This window comes from Equus caballus, chromosome 11 (assembly GCF_041296265.1).
Source record: "Equus caballus isolate H_3958 breed thoroughbred chromosome 11, TB-T2T, whole genome shotgun sequence".
Lineage (NCBI taxonomy): Eukaryota > Metazoa > Chordata > Mammalia > Perissodactyla > Equidae > Equus > Equus caballus.
In genome coordinates this window covers 52,400,493-52,423,683 of record NC_091694.1, presented here as the reverse complement: position 1 = coordinate 52,423,683, position 23,191 = coordinate 52,400,493, and the positions used below count along the sequence as shown (strand labels likewise).

General features: G+C 40.6%; 1 protein-coding gene across 4 annotated transcripts in view; it reads left to right on the top strand.

Annotated features, from left to right (window-relative positions):
- Positions 1 to 23,191, top strand: part of STX8 (syntaxin 8) — a 242,768-nt gene that overhangs the window by 4,980 nt on the left and 214,597 nt on the right. For all 4 annotated transcript variants that reach the window (XM_001503237.5, XM_070226534.1, XM_023653498.2 and 1 more), the window contains exons 2-4: positions 1,083 to 1,182; positions 6,453 to 6,547; positions 15,318 to 15,428. In XM_001503237.5, coding sequence (XP_001503287.3) covers positions 1,083 to 1,182; positions 6,453 to 6,547; positions 15,318 to 15,428 — 306 coding nt within the window. The remainder of the gene's footprint in view (positions 1 to 1,082; positions 1,183 to 6,452; positions 6,548 to 15,317; positions 15,429 to 23,191) is intronic.

The following is a 23,191-nucleotide window of genomic DNA, read 5'->3' as shown; positions in this document are numbered from 1 at the left end:
GGTTCCCTCGGTGTGCAAGTGATATGTGGGAGTTTGAAGATTTTAAGAAATGGATTATTTATTTTTTCAAGCAAAATTTGGGACCTGAGATCAAATAGCAGTTTTCAATATTTTGTACCCGTGCAGTCCTGGAAAATATGTTGGTTGTCTAGCACAGCATAGCCCCTGCTCTTTAGGCCGTCTCTGGTAGGAGAGGTGAAATGTGTATGCACACTGAAGTATTTTCTGTAAAACAAATAGAAAGTAAAAAAGCTCTAACAGAAGTTAAAAATAAGGGACTATTGGAAATTCACTGTGAATGCTTCAAAGCTCCCCCACAGCTAGATAACAAATACAAGCTCAGTAAATGTTTTGAGAGAATTCTGGTCAGCTTAGATGTCAGGTGGCTGCCTGTCCTTTGTCCCCGCAGCATTTTGCTGTAGGATAAACAGTACTGGCTGTTCCTGTGCTGTCAGTCCTTCCCCAGCTGTCTGCAGGGCTAGCTTCCACACCTTGCCTGTCACTCTCTTGATCTTGCTTTATTTTTCTCCTTTGCACATATCAACACCTGACATATTTTGTATTTGTCTGTTACATGCCTTTTCCCTTCACTGAACTCCTTGAACGCCGGGACTTTGTCCATTTTGTTTGCTCCTGTGTTCTCCAGTGCCTGGAACAGTGCTCAGTACAGAGGAGGCCCTGCGTAAATGTTTGTTGAATGTTTTATGAATGAACAAATACAAACGCTTTGTCATCAGCAGAACAGCAAAATGGTTAGGAGCCAGACAACCTTGTTTGCAGCTGGCGGTACCACTGGGGCAAGTTGCTCGACCTCTCTGTGCCTCATTTTCTCAAGATGGAGGTGGTAATGGTACCCACCTCCTAGCGTTTTTGTGTGGATTAAGTGAGTTATTGCAAATGAAGCATTCAGAATAGAGCCTGGCTCGTAGTAAGTACTGTTCAACACCTGTTGCCATTACTGTTACTGTTACTATTCTCCCTTCGTGTTTGAATTTGTGACTAGAATTAAAAACTCGCACTTAGATAATGTAGAAATTTCTTTCGAAGAACCTTATTTTTCTCCCTTTCTGACTGTGGTACAGGTTCTCCACCTACGATTCTACTTGCCAAATTGCACAAGAGATTGCTGAGAAAATTCAACAGAGAAATCAGTATGAAAGAAATGGTGAAAACACAACGAAGGTAAGACCAGGAGAGAATTAGGACATAAAATGATTTGTCTGAGCTTTGAGGTCTGAAAACCTTCCTATTTCTGAGGCTGTGTGTGTGTGTGTATGTGAGTATATGTATGATGGCCTCTATGCTTACGTATGTTGAATTGACCTTACAACCAACCAGTTAATAGTTACTTAATCACTGAAACCAAATGAAGCATGACATCTATTTAATTTCTCCTGTTTTACCTTGAAAGTTCCTCACAATTTTATAGTCTAGTTCAAAAGTTGGTACACTTTCCCCCCAGAGAGTAAATGTTTTAGGCTCTGCAGAAGAGGCAGTGTGCTCACTATGAGTATCTATTCTTGCCAAAAGGATAATAGTCTTTTTCACATGTTACATTTAAAAGTGTAAAAATCATCCTTAGCTTGTGGGCTGTACAAAAACAGTGGTGGGATTTGTTCAGGAAATATATTTTTTAGAAAATCGTGAGTTCCTATCAGTACCTTCGATTGAAATTCACCGCCACGGGATGCGTTCTAACCTTCTCCATTCCAAATGAGTGTTTTCCTTCTCCCAGGGTGAGAACCGTGGTTTCCAAGAGCATCAACATATTTTTGCTCATTTGGTCTATCTTAGCGTTTACAGAAATAGTTTCAGAATTACTGCACAAGTACCACTACAAACACTAAGTAAAGTTTGCGATTTGTGTCTTTTTTTTTTAACTTAGAATCCCCCACTAAGACTACTGAGGCTGTTCTGTTCTAAAGTTATTAGAATTGATTATTTTTTTTCGGTCTTATTCTTCCCTTTGTTTATATTGATTTTTAGGGTTTGCTTTTTCCCCTAACCTTGCCGATTTCATTTTAAATATGTAAAGCATTTACATTGTTCAAAAGTCAAAATTATATACCAAAGTACTCTCGAAGTCTTGTTCTCATCCCACTCTTTTCCATTCCTTCTCCACCTACTTCTTAGAGGTAACTGTTTTCATTAATTTCTGGTTTATTCTGTTACTCTTTCCAAAAATAACCACCTCTCTCTGTGTGTATATTCTTATTTCTCTTCCTTTTACAAAAAAGATACTCTTGTATCTTGCTCTTTTTATTTAATAACATATCATAGAATTCTCTCCATATTAATTCATTGAGATCTCCTGTCTTCTTCTTTAGGGCCGTGTAGTACTCTATTGTGTAGATGGACCATTGTTCATTTGACCTGTCTCCTAAGGATGGGCCTTTAGGTTGCTTCCAGTCCTTTGCTGTTAGGAGTAATGCTGCAATCAAAAACTTGTTTTTGCTTTTTTCCCTGGTATTTCTGGAGGTGTCTTTTAAGGATGAGTTCTCAGAACCAGGGCATACGTGATTTTTTATCTGTTGCCAAATGCCCCTCCAGGGGGCTTGTTACCTTTGGCACCGCTACCAGAAATGTGTGAGAGTTTCTGTTCCTTCACACCCTGGCCACCAGAGGGTGCTGTGACTCTTCTGAATTTTTGCCAATCTGATAAGTGAGAGAGGATATCTCAGAGTAGTTTTAAATTTGCATTCTTCATATTACGAATTAAGTGAAGTATGTTTTCACATGCTTAAGCGCTATTTATATATATTTTTCTGTGAACTAACGTTGTGTCTTTTGCTTATTTTTCTTTTGGATTGTTCATCTTTTTAGTCTTTAAGAGTTCCCTACATATTAGGGAGATTATCTCTTTGTGGTATGTTGTAATTATTTCCTCTCCTTTATCATTTGTAGTCGGACCTTGCTTATGGTATCTTCTGTCATGTGAAAGTTTTGTTTGTTTCTTTTTTTTTGGTGAGGAAGAGTGTCCCTGAGCTAACATCTGTTGCCAATCCTCCTCTTTTTGCTTGAGGAAGATTGTCCCTGAGCTAACATCTGTGCCAATCTTCCTCTACTTTTGTACGTGGGATGCCACCACAGCATGGCTTGATGAGTGGTGTGTAGGTCTGTGCCTGGGGTCCGAACCTGCGAACCTCAGGCTGCTGAGGCAGAGTGTGTGAACTTTAACCACTCAGCCACAGGGCTGGCCCCAAATATGCATTTTTTTATTACTTATGCTATTGACCATTTTTTCATATACTTATTGGATATTTGTATTTCTTCCTTTATGAATTGCCTGTATATATATGCCCTAAACCTAACTTATTATTTCTTAATTTCAAAGTGTTTTATATATATATGTTAACTATATTAAGCCTTGATCTGGCATATTTGGCACAAATATTTTTTCTATTAATTTGGCTTTTTTTTAAAACATGTACTTGTTTTTAAATTTTATTTGAAATTATCAGTATTTTTATTTGTGGTCTTTTCTTATGGGGTGGGGAGATAATGCTTAGAAAGGCCTTTCACACCCAGAAGTTATATAAATATTGTACCTAATTATCTAAATTTTCTTTAAGCTTTTCTTCTGTTTTTATTTTTTGAAAACCATGTAAGTGTTAAAATACTTGGTATTTAAATTTAAAATACTTGGTAAGTCTTTAAAAATTTTGGTGTATTATAGGCATCTAGCTTTATTTTTTTCCCATTTGCTAAATTATTAATTCTCTTCCCCCAAAGATAGGAAATATTCCATATTTCACTCACTAAATTTTTCCACAACTGCATTGTTTGTGGACTTTCATTTCTTTTGTACTAATGAAGCTGTTGGTAACTGCCAGCACCATACTCTTGTAGTTTTTTAATAGAGATTTAATATCTGATTGTTTAAGGCCCCCTTTACTATACATTTTCGTGATTTTTCTCTATTTTCTTTCATTTTTCCTTTTAGAGTAATTTTGTGTGGCTTCATTAACAAATGTTGTGCTGTGCCTCAGTGACCACCTCCTCTCCAGTAAAAGAACTCCAAATGGGATTTTGAATAGATGCGTAGTATGTTTACAGATTAAATGGAGGAGCATTTGCCTTTTACTCATTCCTTCTGCAATACGTCCTGCCGTTACTATGTGCCACGCACTGTGCTAGATATTTTTAGATTTTACTGATATGGTTAATGATGTTTAAAAAAAATAGTTAAAAAAAATTATCCCCAGCTATTACTTGAATTTAGGAATGCCCTTGATTTTTTTCATTTTGTGATTAATCACCATACTGAATTCTTTCCCTGTTTCTAGTAATCTTTCTGTCGATTCTGTTAACTTTCCCAAATAAGCTGTTATCGAATCTACAAATAATAACTTCATCTCTTTCTTTCTAACCCTTTTCTATTTCTTTAACTTGTCTTATTGCATTGGTTAGAACTTCTAGACCAAAATTAAATAATATTGCAGTTAAGGCAGTAGTATTCCATTCCTTTCTTTCTTTGTTTTTGTTTTATTTTTAATTAATTTCCCTCTGCTGTATTAATCATGTTTATTCTCTTTTTAATCATTAACAGTATTAGCTTCATTATTAGATTTTCTAACATCAAGCTGTTCTTTAGATAAATTCTACTTGGTGATGATATATTGTCTTTATTAATGTAATTCTGTATTTGTTTGCTAATATTTTTTAAAGGCTTTTACATTTACAATCCTTAAGGGAGATTGGCATGTGCTTTCCTTTTTTATGTTATCTCTGTCAGTGCTTGTTACCAGGGTTGTGTTAGCTTAAAATATGAATTAGGCTTTCCATCTTTTTTCTATGCTTTGGAAAGCTTCTAAGTTATGATAACGGAAATTTCTTCCTGATTGTAACAGTAATTGTGTTCTTATAAAATAGTAAGAAATCCCACTAGTTAGAGATAACCAGCCCTGGCATTTTGATGTATTTAGTTTCTGGATTTTTTCTTCTCTGTGTAGGTGACATTTCATTTTATGACTTGATATTTTTCTTTTTTAATAAATTATGATGGATATCTTTCTATGTTAACAAATTTAGATGTCATACTTTTTTTTTTTTGAGGAAGATAAACCTTGAGCTAACATCTTCCACCAGTCCTCCTTTTTTGCTGAGGAAGACTGGCCCTGAGCTAACATCCGTGCCCATCTTCCCCTACTTTATATGTGGGACGCCTGCCACAGCATGGCTTGACAAGCAGTGCGTAGGTCTGCACCCAGGATCCGCACTGGCAAACCCTGGGCTGCCGAAGTGGAACATGTGAACTTAACTGCTGTGCCACTGGGCCAGCCCCTGAGTTATACTTTTTACCCGCTATATCTTTCATCTCTTGAATGCTTTTGGTGTTTAATTTTGTAGACTCTTCTTAGGCCTGGGGTGTGTGTATGTGTGTGCGTGTGCGTGCATGTGTTGTGCTTTTTTTGTTTGTTTATTTTGCTCTTTACTTGTTGAATGAGGACAGATCTGCTTTCCTTGGTGTTTCCCCCATAAACGTTGTGGGTGGTTTTTCCATGGTTCCCAGAGGTCAGACTTTTCTTGGCTGCTGAAGCCTTGGAGGGTTGCTTGATGTGTGTAGCCCTTGGCCAGCCCCTGGTGTTCTGCTGTCTTTTCCTGAGGGGCACTCGGCTGATCTCAGGAGGAAGCCCCTGCCTCCACTGCAGTTGTATAGCTGCTGCTTTTAACAGGGTAGGAAATGAAACCTGTGATAGTCTGTCTTTTAACCTATCTGTGATTTCATCCATGGTTAACTATGTTTGATTTATGTGGGCAGTCTTATTTTTCATGTTTCCAAATTCCTGAGAGGCTGTCTCCCCACTCCTCCTCCATCCTTTAAGGTCACACTTAGAGTCACAGATGAAAACTTCCTCTGGGTTTGTGGAATGATTGGAGAAAATTCACACCCGCCTGAAAAAAGTCATGCGTGGTTAACATTTCTTTTGTATAAAAAGAACACACTGCTATAAAACTTTTAAATGGGCCATAAATATACCGGTGTATTTGGAGAAGACTGGCTGGGATGGCGATGGGACTTGATGTCTTGTCACTTGAGGCATAGTTGAGGGAACCCTGGAGTCTTTGCTGGTGAACGAAGACTGGGGAACACAGTTTCTTGCCCAGCTCCAAGGTAGACAAGTCGGATCAGAGGGTAGACTCTCAGGGGACAGAATCGAGCTGATTGTGAGGGCAAAGTGACAGTTTCCAGTCAATGTCAGTGTTCAGGTGTGGTCTGACTTGCTACCTGGTCAGGTGGTAGAGCAGGTGCTCTACCAAGCATTAGGTGGGGGCTGGCCCAGATGACCGTTAGGATTCCTCAGATGCTGAGGTTGTCACTGGGAGGCTCAGCGTCTCCTCCAGCCCTTCCTTGACGGGATCCCAGTATGTAAAGCAGCGTTTACATGATATTTTTAGTAGATCCGACACCTCTGGACTAGCATACTTAGGATGTGTTCTTTTCTTTTCAGCTTACCGTGACAATCAGAGCTTTGTTGCAGAATCTGAAGGAAAAGATCGCCCTTTTGAAGGACTTATTGCTAAGAGCTGTGTCAACACGTCAGATGTATCCATGTAAACATTTCCACCTCTTTTCTAGAGTGGGAGGAAAAGCAGTCTTATTTTAAGAAAGGAAGGAATCTGGGCCACCCAGATTTTTCCACAGCTTGAGGAAGACCTGGTTTCCAAAATATTGCCTATAATCTTGATTTCTATTTTAAGTGTCTGTTACATGTTTTACAGTGAATATGCTGGCGAAGCAAGACACACTGAAGGAATTAACTTGTTTGAGTGTAACCTTTACAGTGTAGACAGCTTATGCTTGCTGTCAGTGCCATCCTTACACAGAGCCTGGCACTGCTGCCTGTCTAGACTGCCTCGAAGATGCTTAGCCGCTGCTCCAACAGGAAAACTTCCATGATAATCCTGAGCTGTGATTCCGCTTCTGGAGTTTCCAGAGTTTTCAATGAGCTGTTTTCTTTTCCAAGAGGCCAATACCAGTTAGAAACCATACGTCTTTTTTTTTTTTTCCTGTTTATGTAGATTACTGAGATGTGACTTATTTGCCTTATTATTCTTCCAGAGGTATAGACACTGCCCCTGGTTTGGGAGTTTTTGGGGGGACCAGGGGCACTTGCTTGAAGCAAGTTGTGCTGTCACCCCAGCATCCCACCAACACTGTCAGGTATTAAAACGTTTTCTTTTCTTTTTTTTTTTTTAAATTCATAATCTGATCAATTTAGGAAAATACATGTGACCCTCTCCGTAAACTAATCCTTTAAACCTGAGTTTTTATTGGTTTGAAAACTGACCTCAAACTTGTCCTCTCATATCATTTCTTTAAATTGTCACTAGTTCATACTAAAAACCCAAATTTTGGTATCTCAGGAAATGGTTGTTACTGCTCAATTTCAAACATGGAGAAATGTAGGAATATAGCTTTTTAGATAGATTTAAAACAGTAGAAGATGTTTTAAAAAATATTTTTATCCAACTGTAACCCTTTTATGTCCCCAGGGTGGTTGGTTTAGATTAGTTGCATGATTTCTAAATATTCCATTATTAACCCACTAAGGTTTCAAATAAAAGTTTAATTTCAGTAAACAATTGGGGTCTTCTTTTTAACACAGTTGGAATATTCTGATATATTTAGTTTGTAACTTTACCCTCCATCTGGTATCGTTTGTTACCACACAGTTAGTCTATTATATAAAGAGTTATTTTATCCAGATCAACAACTCTTAATATATAGACCTCAAGTAGTTTCAAATTGGCAGGGCTGTTTTCTCCACTCTCAGTACCAGGTACTAGGAAGTCTGCACGTGCTGTCAAGGTGTACCAGCTCACTTTAGTGTTACCTAAGCACATATATTAGAAAGGTAACTAAATGTTGTTTCACGATGTAGTATTAGTAACTATGTATCTGCTAACTTTGGTTAAGGTAACTGATGATTATTCATCTTAAAACATTTACGTGCTAAACTCATAGAGCTTAAACTTAAAAATACAAATTAACTTTTAACTTTTTCTGTTAATAATTTCTACTAGTTATTAATTATGGAGAGTACCAAGCATGCTACAGTAATAATTGACTTTGTTCTTCTAAATGCTTGTAGTCTTACCATCTTTTGAAATATCATAGACTTTAGTTTTCTGGTGATTTCAGGATTTGCTGAATTAAGCACCAAGCATTTAAAAACACCCAACAGAGATACTAAATACGTTATGAAAATATTTAAGGACCTTAATGTGAATAATTTCGAATATTCTAGGAGAAATTAAAAACTCTACTGGAATATGACAGCTTTCTTTAAAATCCTGTTTCTTTTTTCAGATAATTGGGTCTATTTCTACTGAAACTGCAACCAGTACTAGGGATGGGATTCAGATAAGCCACCCCATCGGGGCGCTTGTAAACCTCTATTTTCAGGGAGACCATTTCTTTAGGTAGAACGGAAAGAAGGAAGTAGCCTCTATTTACAAAGGCCTCTTTTTAATTCTCCTCCTCTTCCTCTCATCTTCCCTTTCCCTGACCTTCCTCTCCCAAACATTTTAAATAATTCTATGACAGTTATCCTCCAAATTTAAGATATATCAGATAGCAACTTGTGAGTCCCAATAACTTCATACTATTAATTTGTTTTGGTGGTTCCTTCCCTTCTTTACAAAAAAGGTACTGAGGCCAGATCACACTTTGCGCCCAAGTCACTGGTGGAGTTGGGAAGAGAACACAGCATTCCAGCAGAGGCGTTTTTTACACTGAGGAGAGGAATCTTTGAGAGTTTAAGTAACTTGCCCCGGACCCCACAGCTGGGAAATGGAAGAGCTGGGATTCAAACGTAGGGCTGTCTGGCCCCAAAGCCAGTTGTTTAAAAGCTGGATTCTGCTTGAGTAGAAATAATACAGTCAACTGTCACCTGGCACGTGTTCAGCTAGAATTCCCTATGACTTGGCATGTTGCAGTAGTGCCAAGACAAATCCTGTTTATAATGCAAATCCTCAAGACCCTTCTTAATCATCAGAAAGATTAAACTGTTCACTGTGGTTTATTAGGTATACTTTATGATGTTGTAATTCTTAGAAAAATTTTTGTCCATAAATCACCAGCAGAGTGACTTTTTAATCGTTTTTTGAGGCATAATTAATGTTGGGTGCCTTTTTTTAATGTGAATATGTGAATACCATATTTCCTTGCTGTGTTGGGTGGTTGAGAGTTTATGGTACTTTACTTAAATTTATGCCTTTGTGAAGTTTTCCAAAGAACACTAGGACTCGCCAGAAAGATAAGTCCTATGGAAATGCCTTCCAAACAATTAAATTCATGGAGTTTAGGCATATGATATTATTGCTCGTTCCTGAAAAAGTATTTTCCTCCTGGCAAGAATAAATGTGAAATTAAAATGAAAGTTCTGTGCTGTTGAATTGGTTAGTTTGCAATTCATAAACCAGAGTCCTGCGGCCATAGGTTTAAAACTGCTGAAAAACGTTAACTTCTAGTCACATTCCTTCTCGGAGATGGGAACTGTCGTCGCCTCACCAGTTATGGAAAGGTGCCTGCTATGGCAGGCTGGATGTGAAATGTCATGTAGTACGAAAATGACTCCTAGAAGTGGCCTTCTGTGAAGCTTGGCTTTTTGTTGGGTTTTCAAAGGCAGTACCTTTACTACTTTAAAGGGAATGAAAAATTCTCTTTATAAAAAGGTTCAGTATCAAAAGGTGTTTTGGTGTCTTGGGAGAAGTCCTGTAGAAATAATTTTTTAAAGTACAAGTAACTTTTCTCCACTTTGTATTTTGGGGGAGAAAAGACAGGTAGACAGGTAGGTAGGTGGATAGATAGCTACAGCAATCACCGTTAACAGACCCGCATGAATGCGGCCGTTGAGAGGCTGACTGAGCAGATTGTGGGCATCGCCCCTCGTGGCTCCAGTGGAGGTGAAGTTGTACTCAAGCACCGCACCTGTCTGTGCTGGTTTTCACTGGTGCCTGATGTTGTGAGAAAAAGAAGGGCAAGATAGTGTTTATGTCAGTAGAAATTTTCTGACTTATAGTATGTTACATTCTTTCTAGTTTTTGGTGTTAAAATCTCCAGGGTTTTTTTTTTTACCCTGATAGTAAAAATCGGTGGTAGTTTTGTCGGTCACTGTATTTTTGAATCTCCATACCTGGCAAAGTATATAATCGGTAACTTTATATAAGTCTCCCTCCTTCTCCAGTTTGTTTGGAAATATTTATGCTCCGTGAAATCCAAAGGCCTGGGCGCCGTTGGCATAGTGGGAACCACACTAGCTCTGGAACCAGACAGAACTGAGATTGAAGACCAGCTCTGCCACTGCTTCAAGGCCAAAGAGCAATTTAGCCTTTCTGGACCTTAGTTTCATGATCTGTAGAGTAGGAATAATCATACTTACTTTGCAAGGATGTTGTGAAAGTTGGAGAAAGTAATTTCAAAGCACCTCGCAGGACTAGACCTCTGTAGTGGTGGGTGTTGAATACAAGCTAGTTTTCAACACTTACTGTGTCACCTTGGATAAGAGACTTAACCTCTTTGTGCCTCATTTTTCTCATCTCTGAAATAGGGATAATAAAGGTACATCTGGGTAATAGGATCGTTGGGAGGATTAAATTCTATCCATAGAAGGTGCTTCCAATATAGTTAGTCCTCCTCGAGGAGTGGCTACTACTTATTATTTTTCAATGTTGTAAAAATTACGGCTACCATTGAGAATTTCCAGGTAGTCCTTCCTTTTGGAGTTTATAATCACGTAAGGAGATTGTATCAAAGCGCACAGACAATGATAGTATTAAAATAGTACTTGCAAAATGTGATCAGTGCCTGAGGAAGGTAGGGATGTGGCCTGGTTCATAATAGATTTTCGATAGAGTTTGTTAACTTAAAAAAAAAGATGACATACTATGTGAGCCAGAAAAATCTTCTGGCCTCTAGGACACTTTGTAACTGTCTCCTTGCGTTTCTTCTGTTAGGCACTCAGGAGTAATTATCTGCAAACTTCTTTCTTCTCCAGAGCAGTTAATTCACAAGTAAGGCTTGCCTAAATTCTTACGCCTTCTACCAAATAAAGACAGTCCAGGAGCTGGAGTCGGGGTGGGCATCTATGAGTCCAGCACCGTCTTCGCTCCACTTCATCTTAGGTTCAAAGTGCTTATCAGGTGACAGCAGAGAAGCTGGTCTTAAGTCCATTGGTAATATGAAATCAGCATCCGATTTCATTTACAGCCTTACATCTCCATGAATTGGCTATTGTTACATGTAAAGTCAGCCTAGCCAATGACAAAGTGCTATGGTAGTTAGAGCTCCCTTTTCCTTATTTGTCTGTTCTCTGACCTTCCTTGCTTATTCACCAAGTTGATGAAAGAGGAAATCCTAGCATTGGCCGCTGGCTGTGTGCCCTCTTTTCTAGTTGTCCTTCCCTACCCTATTCCCACTCCCACCAACTACCGTGAGTCCCCATACATGCAGTATGATCATCGCCGGGATGATTCTTTGACCTCTTGTTAACAACAACCCCTATATAGTAAGTGTGCTATGTAGAAGGGCCATTAATCTGTTTATGCTGCACTCCAACCCCACAATTCCTTATGCTCTGTTCCCTCAATAGATTAAAATGAAAATAAAACAAAGAGGTAGAGTGTTCCTAATTGGTTAGTTTTCCAGTTTTCCCAGATTTACAGGGAGTCTCTGGGAATGTTCTGAATCAGTATTACTAGTATTGTTATTGTTTCCAACAGGATGCTAAGAAGTGACAAAGTTAAGTGGGCAGTACTGGGAGCCTCAGGGTGGAGAAGCCCCCGGAGTGTGTGGTGTCAAGCCCAGCATGATGTGGTGGAAGAGCCCTGACCTAGAGCAGAAAGAGCAGGGCTCTAGCCCAGAACTACCATTAACCAGCCGAGCGACTTGGCCACACGGGGCCTTAGTTTCCTGGTCAGGAGGACGAGAGAGTTGGATTAGGGGGTCTCTGAGGCCTCTTCCAGCATCAGCTGTGTGATTCTGTTCTTCAGTTGCTCGTCTACAAAACGTAATCGCCAAGTTACCGCTCTTGAAACTGACGTTCTTTGAGTAAGTCAGTCCATTCTTAGCTAGTTTGTCTGTAACTAGTGTCTAAGTTTTAAAACTTGTCTTTATTATTTTTATTATAAAAAGTACAGTATTTCTACCTATACACTTCTTATTGTTAGTTTTTACCAGTGACTCTTCTGTCTCTTCCTCCTCCCCGTCTTATTCCATCTCATTCTTTACAGTTAACAATATTGATTGTGGGTACTTGCCATCCCAGACTTTTCTAGGCATGAACAAATTACATGCATATAAATATAAATTCTTTTGACTATAAAGGGATCATACTATACGTGATTCTGAAACTTGTTTTTTTAATTAACATATGATAGTCAAACAATACAAAACGTTCAATGAAACGCGTCTCCGTCACACCCTGAAATCCCCATTCCCGCTCCTTAGAGATAGTTGTTTGTGTATCCTTCCAGAAATTTTCTGTGTATAAAAACATAGATATGTCTGTCTGATTTTTTTTTTTAAATCAGTGAGAGTGGGAGCATACTGTTCACTGTTTATCTCTTTTCTATGCAGAAAGGCCATTAATCTTTTTAAAAAAGAAGGGCTTTTTTTTTGGTTTAACACTGTATTTTGGAGATTATTCCATATCAAATAACTCATGTAAACACTTAGTAAGTGCTCGGAAATGTTAATTATCATTATCATCAGTACATAAAGTGTTTCTATTCTTTTTTCTTTTTAGGCTGCAAGGCGTTCTCTTATATATATCTGCTAGTTCTGTATTGATGGACTGTAGGACATGTCCAGTATTTGGCTGTTATAAATAATTCGGCAGTGAACAACTTTGTTCCTAAGTCTTTGTGGAGATGTGTGAATATATCTGCAGGAGAAATTCCTGTGGAAAGAATGTGCCTTTTAAGTTTTGTTAGATATTTAGAAGGCAATCTGGCGGTTCGTTGAACCTGTTTACATTCCCACCAAGAATGTCAGAGAGTGCCTGGTTCCTCCGAGCTTTCCAAAACTTCCTTGTTGCCCTGATAGGTGGAAATGATACCGTTTCCATTGGCGTTTCTTTTACCAAGTGTTTTTCTGTTTGATTAGAGTTATTAGTGTTTCTTTTTTCTGTGCTCTGTTATGTCTTCCGCTTTTTTTATGTGCCTCAATTTGTCGCTCGTCGTTTCATTTTGCAGATAGTTTAGGTTTTTGTTTAGTCAGATTTATCTTTTCCTTCATGGCCTCTATGTTTTCAGTCTTGACTGGAAACATCTTTCTTCCTCCAAGGTTAGTAAAAAGTTCTCTAATGTCTTCTTATAATAATACTTCTGTAATTTTACTTTTTATGTTTAAACCCTCGAGCCAGTTAAATCTGTGCTTAATTGTAACGTTGGGTTATAGTTCAGCTTATGTTTGCTTGGATGGTTGGGTACTGAAAACCACAGGTTGCCAGAGTAGGTTGAGCACAGAACATAAGACGAGGCTAGTTAGTATTGTGATATAATTAAGTTTCCACAATTTATAATTCCCATTTTGTCCTGTATAATTCATGCCATAACTTAGGTCGTCGTTTTTTTTATTTCTGAGCAGCTTCTTTTAGATAGAAGAAAAGTCTTCTGCTTTGTTGACAATTTACCACTAATTTGAAACACATCGATATTTATTCTTGACATTACGTTGATCAAAGGGCTAATATTCGGCCCTTTTATTAATACAGAGGAAGTACTTAAGCTCACTGTTTCTTAGTTACAGTTGCTACTTCGTGATTCCTAAGATGGGGTCCTTAGTGACTGTAGTCAAGGAGGAAATGGAAAAGCAAGGGTAGAAATTTTACTCAGGAAAGCCTGGCATTCTGGAATGTTGAGAGAATTTATTTTTTATTATTGTTTTAATATTTAGAACCACTAACACTGCTTAGCTGCTTTGGTTTGGGGTGTTTATGATTTTATTAACTACTATCTGTTACTGGGGAAAATTTTTATGGATGTATTTACTCTTTTCCTAGTAAGCCAGCTCTTTCTATTCAAAATTAGTAACGAAAGTTGTGTATTCACAGGGCCATTGTTTTCCCAATTGATTCGGCCAATTTCTCAAATTTTGGGAGCCTATATGCAGTGTTTGGTATTCCTGTTTTAGAAAGGAAAGTGTCTATGACTCTAAAGCAGCAGTCTCACTAATGTCTTACTGTCCAGAGCTAGGTAACCGTGGCCGGGGCAACTCTGACTCGCTCGAATGTCAGCTCTAATAAAACGAAAGCCATTTAATAAAAGAGGGAAAGCCAAATAAAACCCAGTGTGTTGAGGTGGCTGATTTTTGTGCTTTTTATGTCTTGTGTCAGGTATGTCCTTCCAAAAATATTCCTGGGCTTCTCCACTTATTCTTTTTATGGCAGAAGTTTTCTCCATCAGCATTTCCTTTGTTTTTTAAAATGCACACATACACTCTCAGCCTGGAAGGACTAATGTCGTTTGCTTCAGGAAAGCTAGTTTATAAAACTTTGGATTTAGTCCTGATTTGTTTTTTTAACCATAATTTGTGAATTGTGTTGGAAGAGGTGTTCGAGGTTATCTGGCGTCACATATGATGAAACGGATCCCAAAAGGAGCAGTAACTGGTTCAAGGTCATAGTCGGTGGTTAAAATAGGACTGAAAGGCTTTGGGCTCCTAGTTTAACATGCTTACGAGAATAACGCATGAAAACGTGATTATTTCTCTGTAATTTTCTAGAGTTAAATATCATGCTGTGTATTTAAATAATGAACTGACGGTAGCTACTTTTAGAGCAAATCTGTTGTGCAAAGTAGCACTTTACAAAATATATTCCAGGTGTGTTAATAGGTGTTAACATGGAAGACAGCAATATAGAGAACATTTTTTACCCCCTTTTTTCTTTTTTTTTTTTTTTTTTTTTACAGCGTATCTTAGGGTACTGATGTCTAGGAAAATGCCCTGGACCACTGACCACCTATAATTCAGAACCTAGCGAATCACTGAGTCAGATGGTCCTGTTGACAGGAATAATCATTCAGTGTTGGTCACTGGGAGGGAAAGAATATTCACCTAGTATATTTCTCAACGAGGGAGCTTGCGTGGGAGATCTAATGTCAGTGTTTAACTCCCCCTCCTGTGGCGCTGTCAAGGTCCTTTACTTGAAGGATCAGGTCAGAGCAGGAGAAGAAAGGTACAGATCTCTTCTGGATAGTTTTGATTAGGGTCTGGAACAGTCACAACTGACTTGGAGAGCTTACTCAATAACGTAATAGGTAAAATGAGGTAATTCACCCACCGTTGGACCTTAACAAGATGTCTGCAGAACACAGCTTGAAGGAGACCGAAGACAGAACCTGTTGGATGACCTTGTAACTCGAGAGAGACTACTTCTGGCATCCTTTAAGAACGAGGGTGCAGAACCAGATCTCATCAGGTATGATGTTTTCATTTACAGGGATTACGTGATGGGAGAAGATTTATTTGCAGAGATTACAGCTGTTTCTTGAGTGCCTTAATTTCTCTAACTAGGAAAATGTATTCTGTTCATTTCTAGTGTTTGACTATCATTTTCTATTCAATTTAGTTCTCTTTAGTTGTCCAGACTTAGTAGACTGGGTGTGTTCAGCTGAAGTCTATCTTGGGGGAAGAATATTTCGGTGGAATATAGATAAAATCAGAAACTTTCTTTTGTATTCTTTGGTTGAGCTTTCTGCTGTGTTAGCTGCCCTTTAAACTCCTGAAGTCACGCATGTAGTTGTCTGTGTGGGAAAGTGAGTTTTTTTTTCAGTCGGCATGGTGAAGAATTGTGTCCTTGTAAGCCTGCAGTCCATGGCTCACGGGGGTGGAGACGGCAGTGGGATTCTCCTGCCCGTTCTTTGCCAGTGAGTGACTCAGTCTACAGAGTCGACAGCTTCTCTGTACCTGGCTCCGTTGAAGACCTAGAGAAGTGGTCCAGCCTTCCAAAGTTGAGGTTAATGAACCATAAGTTGTTACATCTTTAGAATTGGCCTCCTCCCTGCTTCCAGAACTCCCTTAACTTCATTCTGGGAACCATCACAGAAGAAAGTGAATTTAAGATAGGAACTCGCCTCTCTCTCTTCCCCACTAGGGATGGTGCTTTCCTGGTGGAGAGGCAGCTTGTTCCTGTTCAGTTCCTAGTTGGGAATAATATGGCTTCCCGACGGCAATGGTTTTTGACCTTTGACCACACATTACTAGGCCCCACCTCAGACAACTAAATCTGAGTGAAGTGGGAGGGCGCCATGGGGTGAGGGTGGGGGTGGGGGCCCCAGGTGATTCTGATGTGCAGCCAGGATTGCAAACCACTGCCCTAGGGCAAGTTGAAGAGAATAAACCAGTTTCCTGTTCGTCCAAGTCTTCTCAGGAGCATGTAATCCAAGATTTTTAGAAAGAAATTACGAAATACAGAAAGTTAGATGAAATCTTAAGTCATTTCTCTGGAGAAATAAAACCAAGGAGTCAGTGAGGGAGGAGTCATGTCCTGAGCAGGGTTTGTGAACCAAGGCACACGTGGGCCTACGGTGGGCCGACTCGCTGTGGTGCCCCACTTCCCCAGTGGTGTGTGGTCCCGCATGCAGGGGTGAAGCAAGTGGATGAAGGCGCTGATCCGGGGCTGGTGAAACAGAGCAGGGGGGCAAGGGAATCCAACGTGAAAAGTAAGTACCATCTGTCAAGAAGGGCCTTTCCATTGAAGGAAGAGGTCTTTTTAGTCCAGAAATTAAATAAAGGCATAGGCAGGAGGGGGAGCAAGTTTCACAGGGGAGTGGGGGCCAAGTAGAGAGGTGATGGTCAGCGGGGGAGAAAACATTTACGTACTTCTCCTCTGCACTGGTGAGGGTGGCCGCTGTGACGAATAGTGATAGTTCCTGTTTGATAGAAGTCTGCTGTGTGTCAGGCTGTGCTTATTGCTCTTCATTATCGTGTCATTGAATGATGTTGAAGGGGCCAACTCTGTATTAGGTCTGTGGGTTCGGTTGTTATTTTGGTCCCCTCTTGCTTGTCACCCCTTTTCTCTCCCGTGTTAATCTTTGTATCCTTGGTATTCGAATTGCAGCCTGTACAGGAGCAGGGTCAGCGTCACCTGGGAGTGTGACGGAAATGCAGGATCTCAGACCCCGCCCCAGCCCCACTGAATCGGAATCTGCATTTTAACAAGATCCTCAGGTGATGTGAATGCATGTTACAGTTTGGGAAATGCTGCTTCAGATCATTTGTTCTTAACTGTGGCGCTTTGCATCACAATCACCCGAGAGACTTATAAAAAAGAAAAACTGAAAAAAGAAAGAAGGAGAGAAAGAAAGGAAGAGAGAAAGAGGAAATACGAGTGTCCGGATCATATATGTGTAGAGTCTGAATTCATAGTCTGGCGAGAGGCCTGGGTATAGTCGGGGAAACCCCTCAGGTGATTCTGACAGGTGGCAGGGTTAGAACTGTGGCTTTCTGTCACCGTGCACTTGTGAGGAGAGCTCACAGCTGACATCTGCTGTGTGTTTTCTATGTTCTATGTTCCTTTGTTCGGGAGATATTTATAGCATTCCATTTTACAGAAGAGAAACTGAGACTCAGAGGGGCAAGTAACTTGCACAAGATTCTGAAACTAACCCGTCTCAGGGTTTGGATTTCCCCTAGATCTGTGTTTCTTCAGATTGAACTCTTAATTTATGCCATAAAAACAGCTGGACTAGGAGTTAGAAGGACTCAGCTCTGTTGCTTGCTAGTCACTCAGTCATCTGGGCTTCAGAATCGTTGACCTTAAAATGAGGCCGTGAGTTCTGCCTCCTTTTCATTGCTGTTAGCCTCCCTGACAGGCTTGTTCCATGTGCGGCGCCTGCTCCTCTGCCCTCCGGGTCTCCCTTTCCAAATCTTCTTCTGCCCCCTTTCCTCAGTGCCCGGCTTGCTGTCTGTCATCTGTTAGCAAACAGTCGCACGTGAGTCCTGTCAGTGGCATCCATGGCTGGCAGTGACTTATCTTCCGGAGGTCTTTGAGCTGAAGCCTCCTTGAGCCCAAAGTAAATTAATTCATGGGAGAATTTTAGGGAATTGTGCAGATTAGTGGGAGAGGCCTGCTGAGATCTCTGAAGTCTGGTACTAGGACTGTCTCCTCCTCCTCCTGTGTTGAAGGCTGATCCACACGGTGGGCCTAAGGGTGTTACCTACTTGTTGGTGAGTGGCTGAGGTGGCGTGAGGACAGAGAGACCAGACTGAGGAGAAACTGTGAAGATAACTAAAGTCCTCAAAGTTTGGAATGATTAGGTAACCCACTGGGCTTATTTACACACTCTCAAGATGAAACTGAGGGAAGCATATATATTGTTGTGTCTTTTTTGTTCAGGAACAAAAGTCTAGAGTAGTTCAGAATATGCTTCCAGAAGAATTCTGTTTCAAAGTGTGTAAGCACGGTAGAGGAGAGGTGACTCCTGAGGAGTGATTTGAAGAAGCAAAGATGGACCAGCCAGACAGGCGTGGTCCTTTCCGGGCGGTGTGGAGTCTGGCCAAGAGTCAGCACCCAGTGTGGCACTTGGATACTGGTCACCGTAAGAAAGTAAATCACTGCAGGTAAGAAGCAGGCAGAGGGTGGTAGGTGGCCTGGAGGGAGGATTATTGGTGAATCTTTGTTGGGCTCGGATTGCCTCAGACCCCCTGTGCCCACCCTAACAGGAGCGTGTCTGCCTGTGCCTGTCTGTTAGTTTGCTAGGGCTGCCCTAACAAAGTACACAGGCCGGGGGCTTACACAACAAAGTGTGTTTTCTCACAGTTCTGGAGGCTGAGACCTGGACTAAGGCATCATTGGCAGGTTTGGTTCCTTCTGAGGGCTAGGGCAGAAGGATCTGTTCTAGGCTTCTCTCCTTGGCTTGTAGATGTCCATCTTCTCTGTCTTCGCATCTGTTCTTCCTCCGTGTGTGTCTGTGTCTAAATTTCCTCTTCTTATAAATATACCAGTTATATTGGATGAGGGCCCACCCAAAGACCTCATTTTAATTTAATTACCTCTTTAAAGAACCCGTCTCCAAATATTGTCACCTTCTGAGTTACTAGGAGTTAAGAGTTCAACATACAAGTGTTTGTGGACACACAGTTTGGCCCATAACTGTCCAAAAAGTGCAGGTCCTATAGACATTCCAGAAGAATCCCATCAATGAGAAAATGCATACCAGATAAAACCATTCTCAAACACTATGTAGAAAAATCCCTGTGAAATCTGCTCAAAGCCTATGATGTGAATGCCCAGACAGGATTGACTTAACTCGTTGGGGAGGATAGCACCTTTGCAGACTTACTGCAAGCAAGCAGTAAGTGTACGGTTGAGCGAGTGAGTGACTGAATAAATGCTAAAGTCAGAGTAGATTGCCGGAAGTAGATTGTCTTAGATTTGAGGTCAGAGTTCCTGGTCTTTGATTTTGCTCACCTGACTTTGTCAGGGTGTTGTTTTTGCCCTTTTTTACCCCTAATGCCCACACCTGAGGCCTCCCCTTCCATCCCCAACTTCTCATACTCTAAGAATTCTTTTGCTTGGACTTAGCCTTCTGAGGATCTGAATTCAGTTGTAGGCATGACCAGTTTCGGTTAGCAGTTCGACCTTATCCACCTGCCTGCTGACTGTCAGGTTGCCTAGTCATTTCTGATACCAACTGTCAGGGACCTTTCAGCTCTCTCTTTGGAGAAACTCATTCCCTCCTCTGCCTGTCGGTTTCTCTGGCATCTCCAGTGACTCACAGAGATTTCCTCAGTCCTCCCTACGGTGAATTCTAGTTCTGGGCTCCTCCAACATTTTTGTTTGCTTCTGTAATTCTTGATATCAGTGTGGGTTGTTTTTTCACTGTGGGGGGTAAGGGGGTGGTGACACGTCTTTCCCTTAGGTTGTGACCCACAGAAACACATTGGCCAGAAAGCCTTTTCAGAACTTTAAAATGCTCTAGACATGCTAACTGTGGCGCGTTTTGTCGTTAATGACCACAGCACATTCACTGTTGGGGAACCGGGGTTAATCTGCTAATCAGGATTTCAAAGCCCCGTGATAACTGGCCCCAGTGCCACAGGATCAGTTTAGCGACCAGGACTCACTTGAACCTGCCGGGCCTCTCCGTCCTGAGCCCTTCCCTCCTCCGCTCTGTCCTGTTGCCTTTGTGCCCTCCTCCCTCGCTCTCACCCAAACCCTTTGCCTCCTCTCTCTCTCTTCCCCATCCTTCATTCCCAGGAGTCCTTCAGCCCCTCCCTTTCCTCCTCTTATGTGGCCTTATTAAGGAGAGAAGAGTATTGTCAAACTTCAGTTTGGATTAGCATTTCCTTTAAACAGACATTAATGTGGCAATCACATAATTGAATGTGTAGCTGTCATGTGACAGCATCTTAGTTTTACCTTGCGGATTACTGATCATTATTCTAAAGCAGTAAGCCTTGATGTGGAGCTTTGGTCTAAATAAGCAATGGTTGACTAATTTAGGGCACTTGGAAACTTGTTAAAGAAGTCTCTGTGTAACAATGTCTCTTAGAAGAAGATAAGCCAGGACTTAGAAAGCAATGACACAGCTTCTGATTTAAAACCTGACTGCCCTTTATATTTGAGAGCATTGCTAAGTCTCACAATTAGTTAAATCTTTGTAAAGAGAAAAAAAAAATCACTGCATACTCCACTGCTCTGTGACCATCTCAAAGATTATGTGATTAACTCAGCTGTAGTGGGTGGCTAATTGGCTAAGCTTTAATCTTCACACCACCGACTATATGGAGGATTATAGGAAATAGGAAGTTATTTCGAGGTTGAGATGGTAGTTGTGTGTCAGGAATGGTATATTAACAAGCAGGCCAGTTGTTAAAATCCAAAGAAGATGATAATGAAATGTTCACATTTTCTTAAGAGTGTGAACTTTAAATTTAATTTCAGATATTTACTTTTTCTTTGAGCTGCTAAAAAAAGTATGATACTTCCAATTTATTTTCCATATCACTCTATTGGCAGCCAAGATGCGCAAAAGAAAAATTTATGTTAAATGCTCCATTAAAGTACTCCCTCCTCCTCTATTTTAAATATTTGAATGTTTTATTTCCACTTAAAGCTTGGTTTATAAGAAGCATGATTTGTATCTGATAGTCCTGAGATTTCCTAAAGGATCATTGATTTATGCTTTATGTTGCTTAAAGTTAGGGACACATGACCAACCTACTCTTCCAGAAGTAGGACCTTGCTAAGGAGTATACACCTGCATCATTAGTCTAATCGTGTGAGACAGCGGATAAGCCGTAATTCCTTATTCCTTTTCCTTCTGCCCCAGAAAGACGTTCACTTCCTAGGTCTACTGCCACATAAAGGATGTGCTGAGATCAGTAAAGCTTTGCTTCTCTCTCTCTCAGTGAGCCCAAGGATAGTTGAATCAAGGCTGTATTGAGTGCAACCAAGAATGTTAAATTTCTCTGCTAATTTAATGAAAAATAGTTGAGGAAGCGAAAATAAGATAAATAGAAACCTTCTTTCTAGGTAGTTAAGTGCCTACTACGTGTCAGGGACTGGTACTGGGAATGTAGTGGCAAAAAAGCCAAAACAACAGAAAACACCTAGTTTTTGCATTTGAACTATGTACAGTTCAGTGAGCGAGACAGACATGAATTCAAGAATCACACAAATAAGTAAAATAAATTCAGCAGAAAAACATACTGCACTTGGAGAGAATATCAGTGGGAAGCTGATTAGCTGGGGAGGCTGCGTGGTTTAATACTTAGTTGTTTTTCTTTTTTCCTTTTTTTGCAAATGTATGTTTCGCTTCTCCGTCTAGATTTTAAATACCTTGAGGACAGGGACCAAAGCCTAGCACAATGATTAATAGATCTTTGCTCAATGAAAATCTTTGTTTTTTCTGTCTCTTTCCTAACACCTGGCAGAGCTGGCTGTGTAGTAGGCACTCAGCAAATTTTTGTTGATTGAGAGGTTGACTGAGTCAGGACGTGATAGGCAGGGCGCTGGTAACTGAACAAACTGGGCATCTCAGGGCTTTACCACGTGAAAGCTTTTTTTGCCCGCATTGTGTAGTCCGGTGGTTCTCCAGGACAGCTCCCCTCAAACAGTGACTCAGGGATTCAGGTTGTTTCCATGGTATGGCTGTGCTGTCTTGACACGAGGCCTGCATGTTCTCTATGATGGGAGAAGAGAGAGGGTGTGGAGAACGCACCCCTCTTGTATGCTCTGGCCTGGAAGTTTCACACATATAGCCCATTGGCCATAACCTGTCACAAGGCTCCAACCTAACTGCAAGGGAGGCTGGGAAATGTAGTCTTTGTGCTCAGGAAGAGGAAAATGAAACGGGGCTTGGTGAAACATATGGCCTTGTCTCTGCCTCACTGATTATTTTGGGCAGTTTGATGGAAAGGTAAGTAACTTTGGTACATAGTCAGGCTACTTTCTTAGCCAGCGAAGATTAGAATCAGAAGTTAATAGACGCACATGAGGTGGCCTGAGAGGTGACCCTGATGGGGTTTGTTCATCTTTTATAATGCTCATTCTTCAAGAGTTCAGTCAGGTAGGGGAAACATAAAACAAAAAACCACAAGACAGAGAAATTAGGTGCAAATGGGTATGCACAATGAAGACTAGAAGGGGAGGTTGTGTCTGCAGCCCCCGGTCAGAGGAGGAGGACTAAGTAAAGTACCTAAAGGAAGAAGGAGATGGTGCTCATTCTCACTCCTCTAACCAACCAAGTGGGTGCCTGGGTTAGCCCACTACACTAGTACAGTGGTTAGGATGCCCTCAGCCGCAAGTAATGGATAACCTACTCAGGGCGGCTTCAGTAAGGAAAAAGATCCTCATATATAAATTCCAGGTTAGAGAATTGAGAGAGTTGGTTAGTTCCGCAGCCCAGTGATGCCGTCACGGATCCAGGTTCTCTCTTCGTTTCGTCTTCCTCGGAATGTGCAGACTGACTCTTCCCATGGTCTCAGAATACCTGTAGCAGTTCCCAGCCACACTCCAAACAACAGTAGGACAGGAAGGAGGATGTATTTTGCATAAGTAATACATTCACTTGGCTAAGAAATTTAAAACACATTTAATAGTTTTCAGTGGAAAGCTTCCTCCTGTTGTGTCCCCCAGTCCTCGACGTAAGTATCACTGTTAATAATTTTTGGCATTTCCTTCCAGGGTTCTCTTAAGCATATGCCAGCAAATATGAATATATTTACTTATTTTCC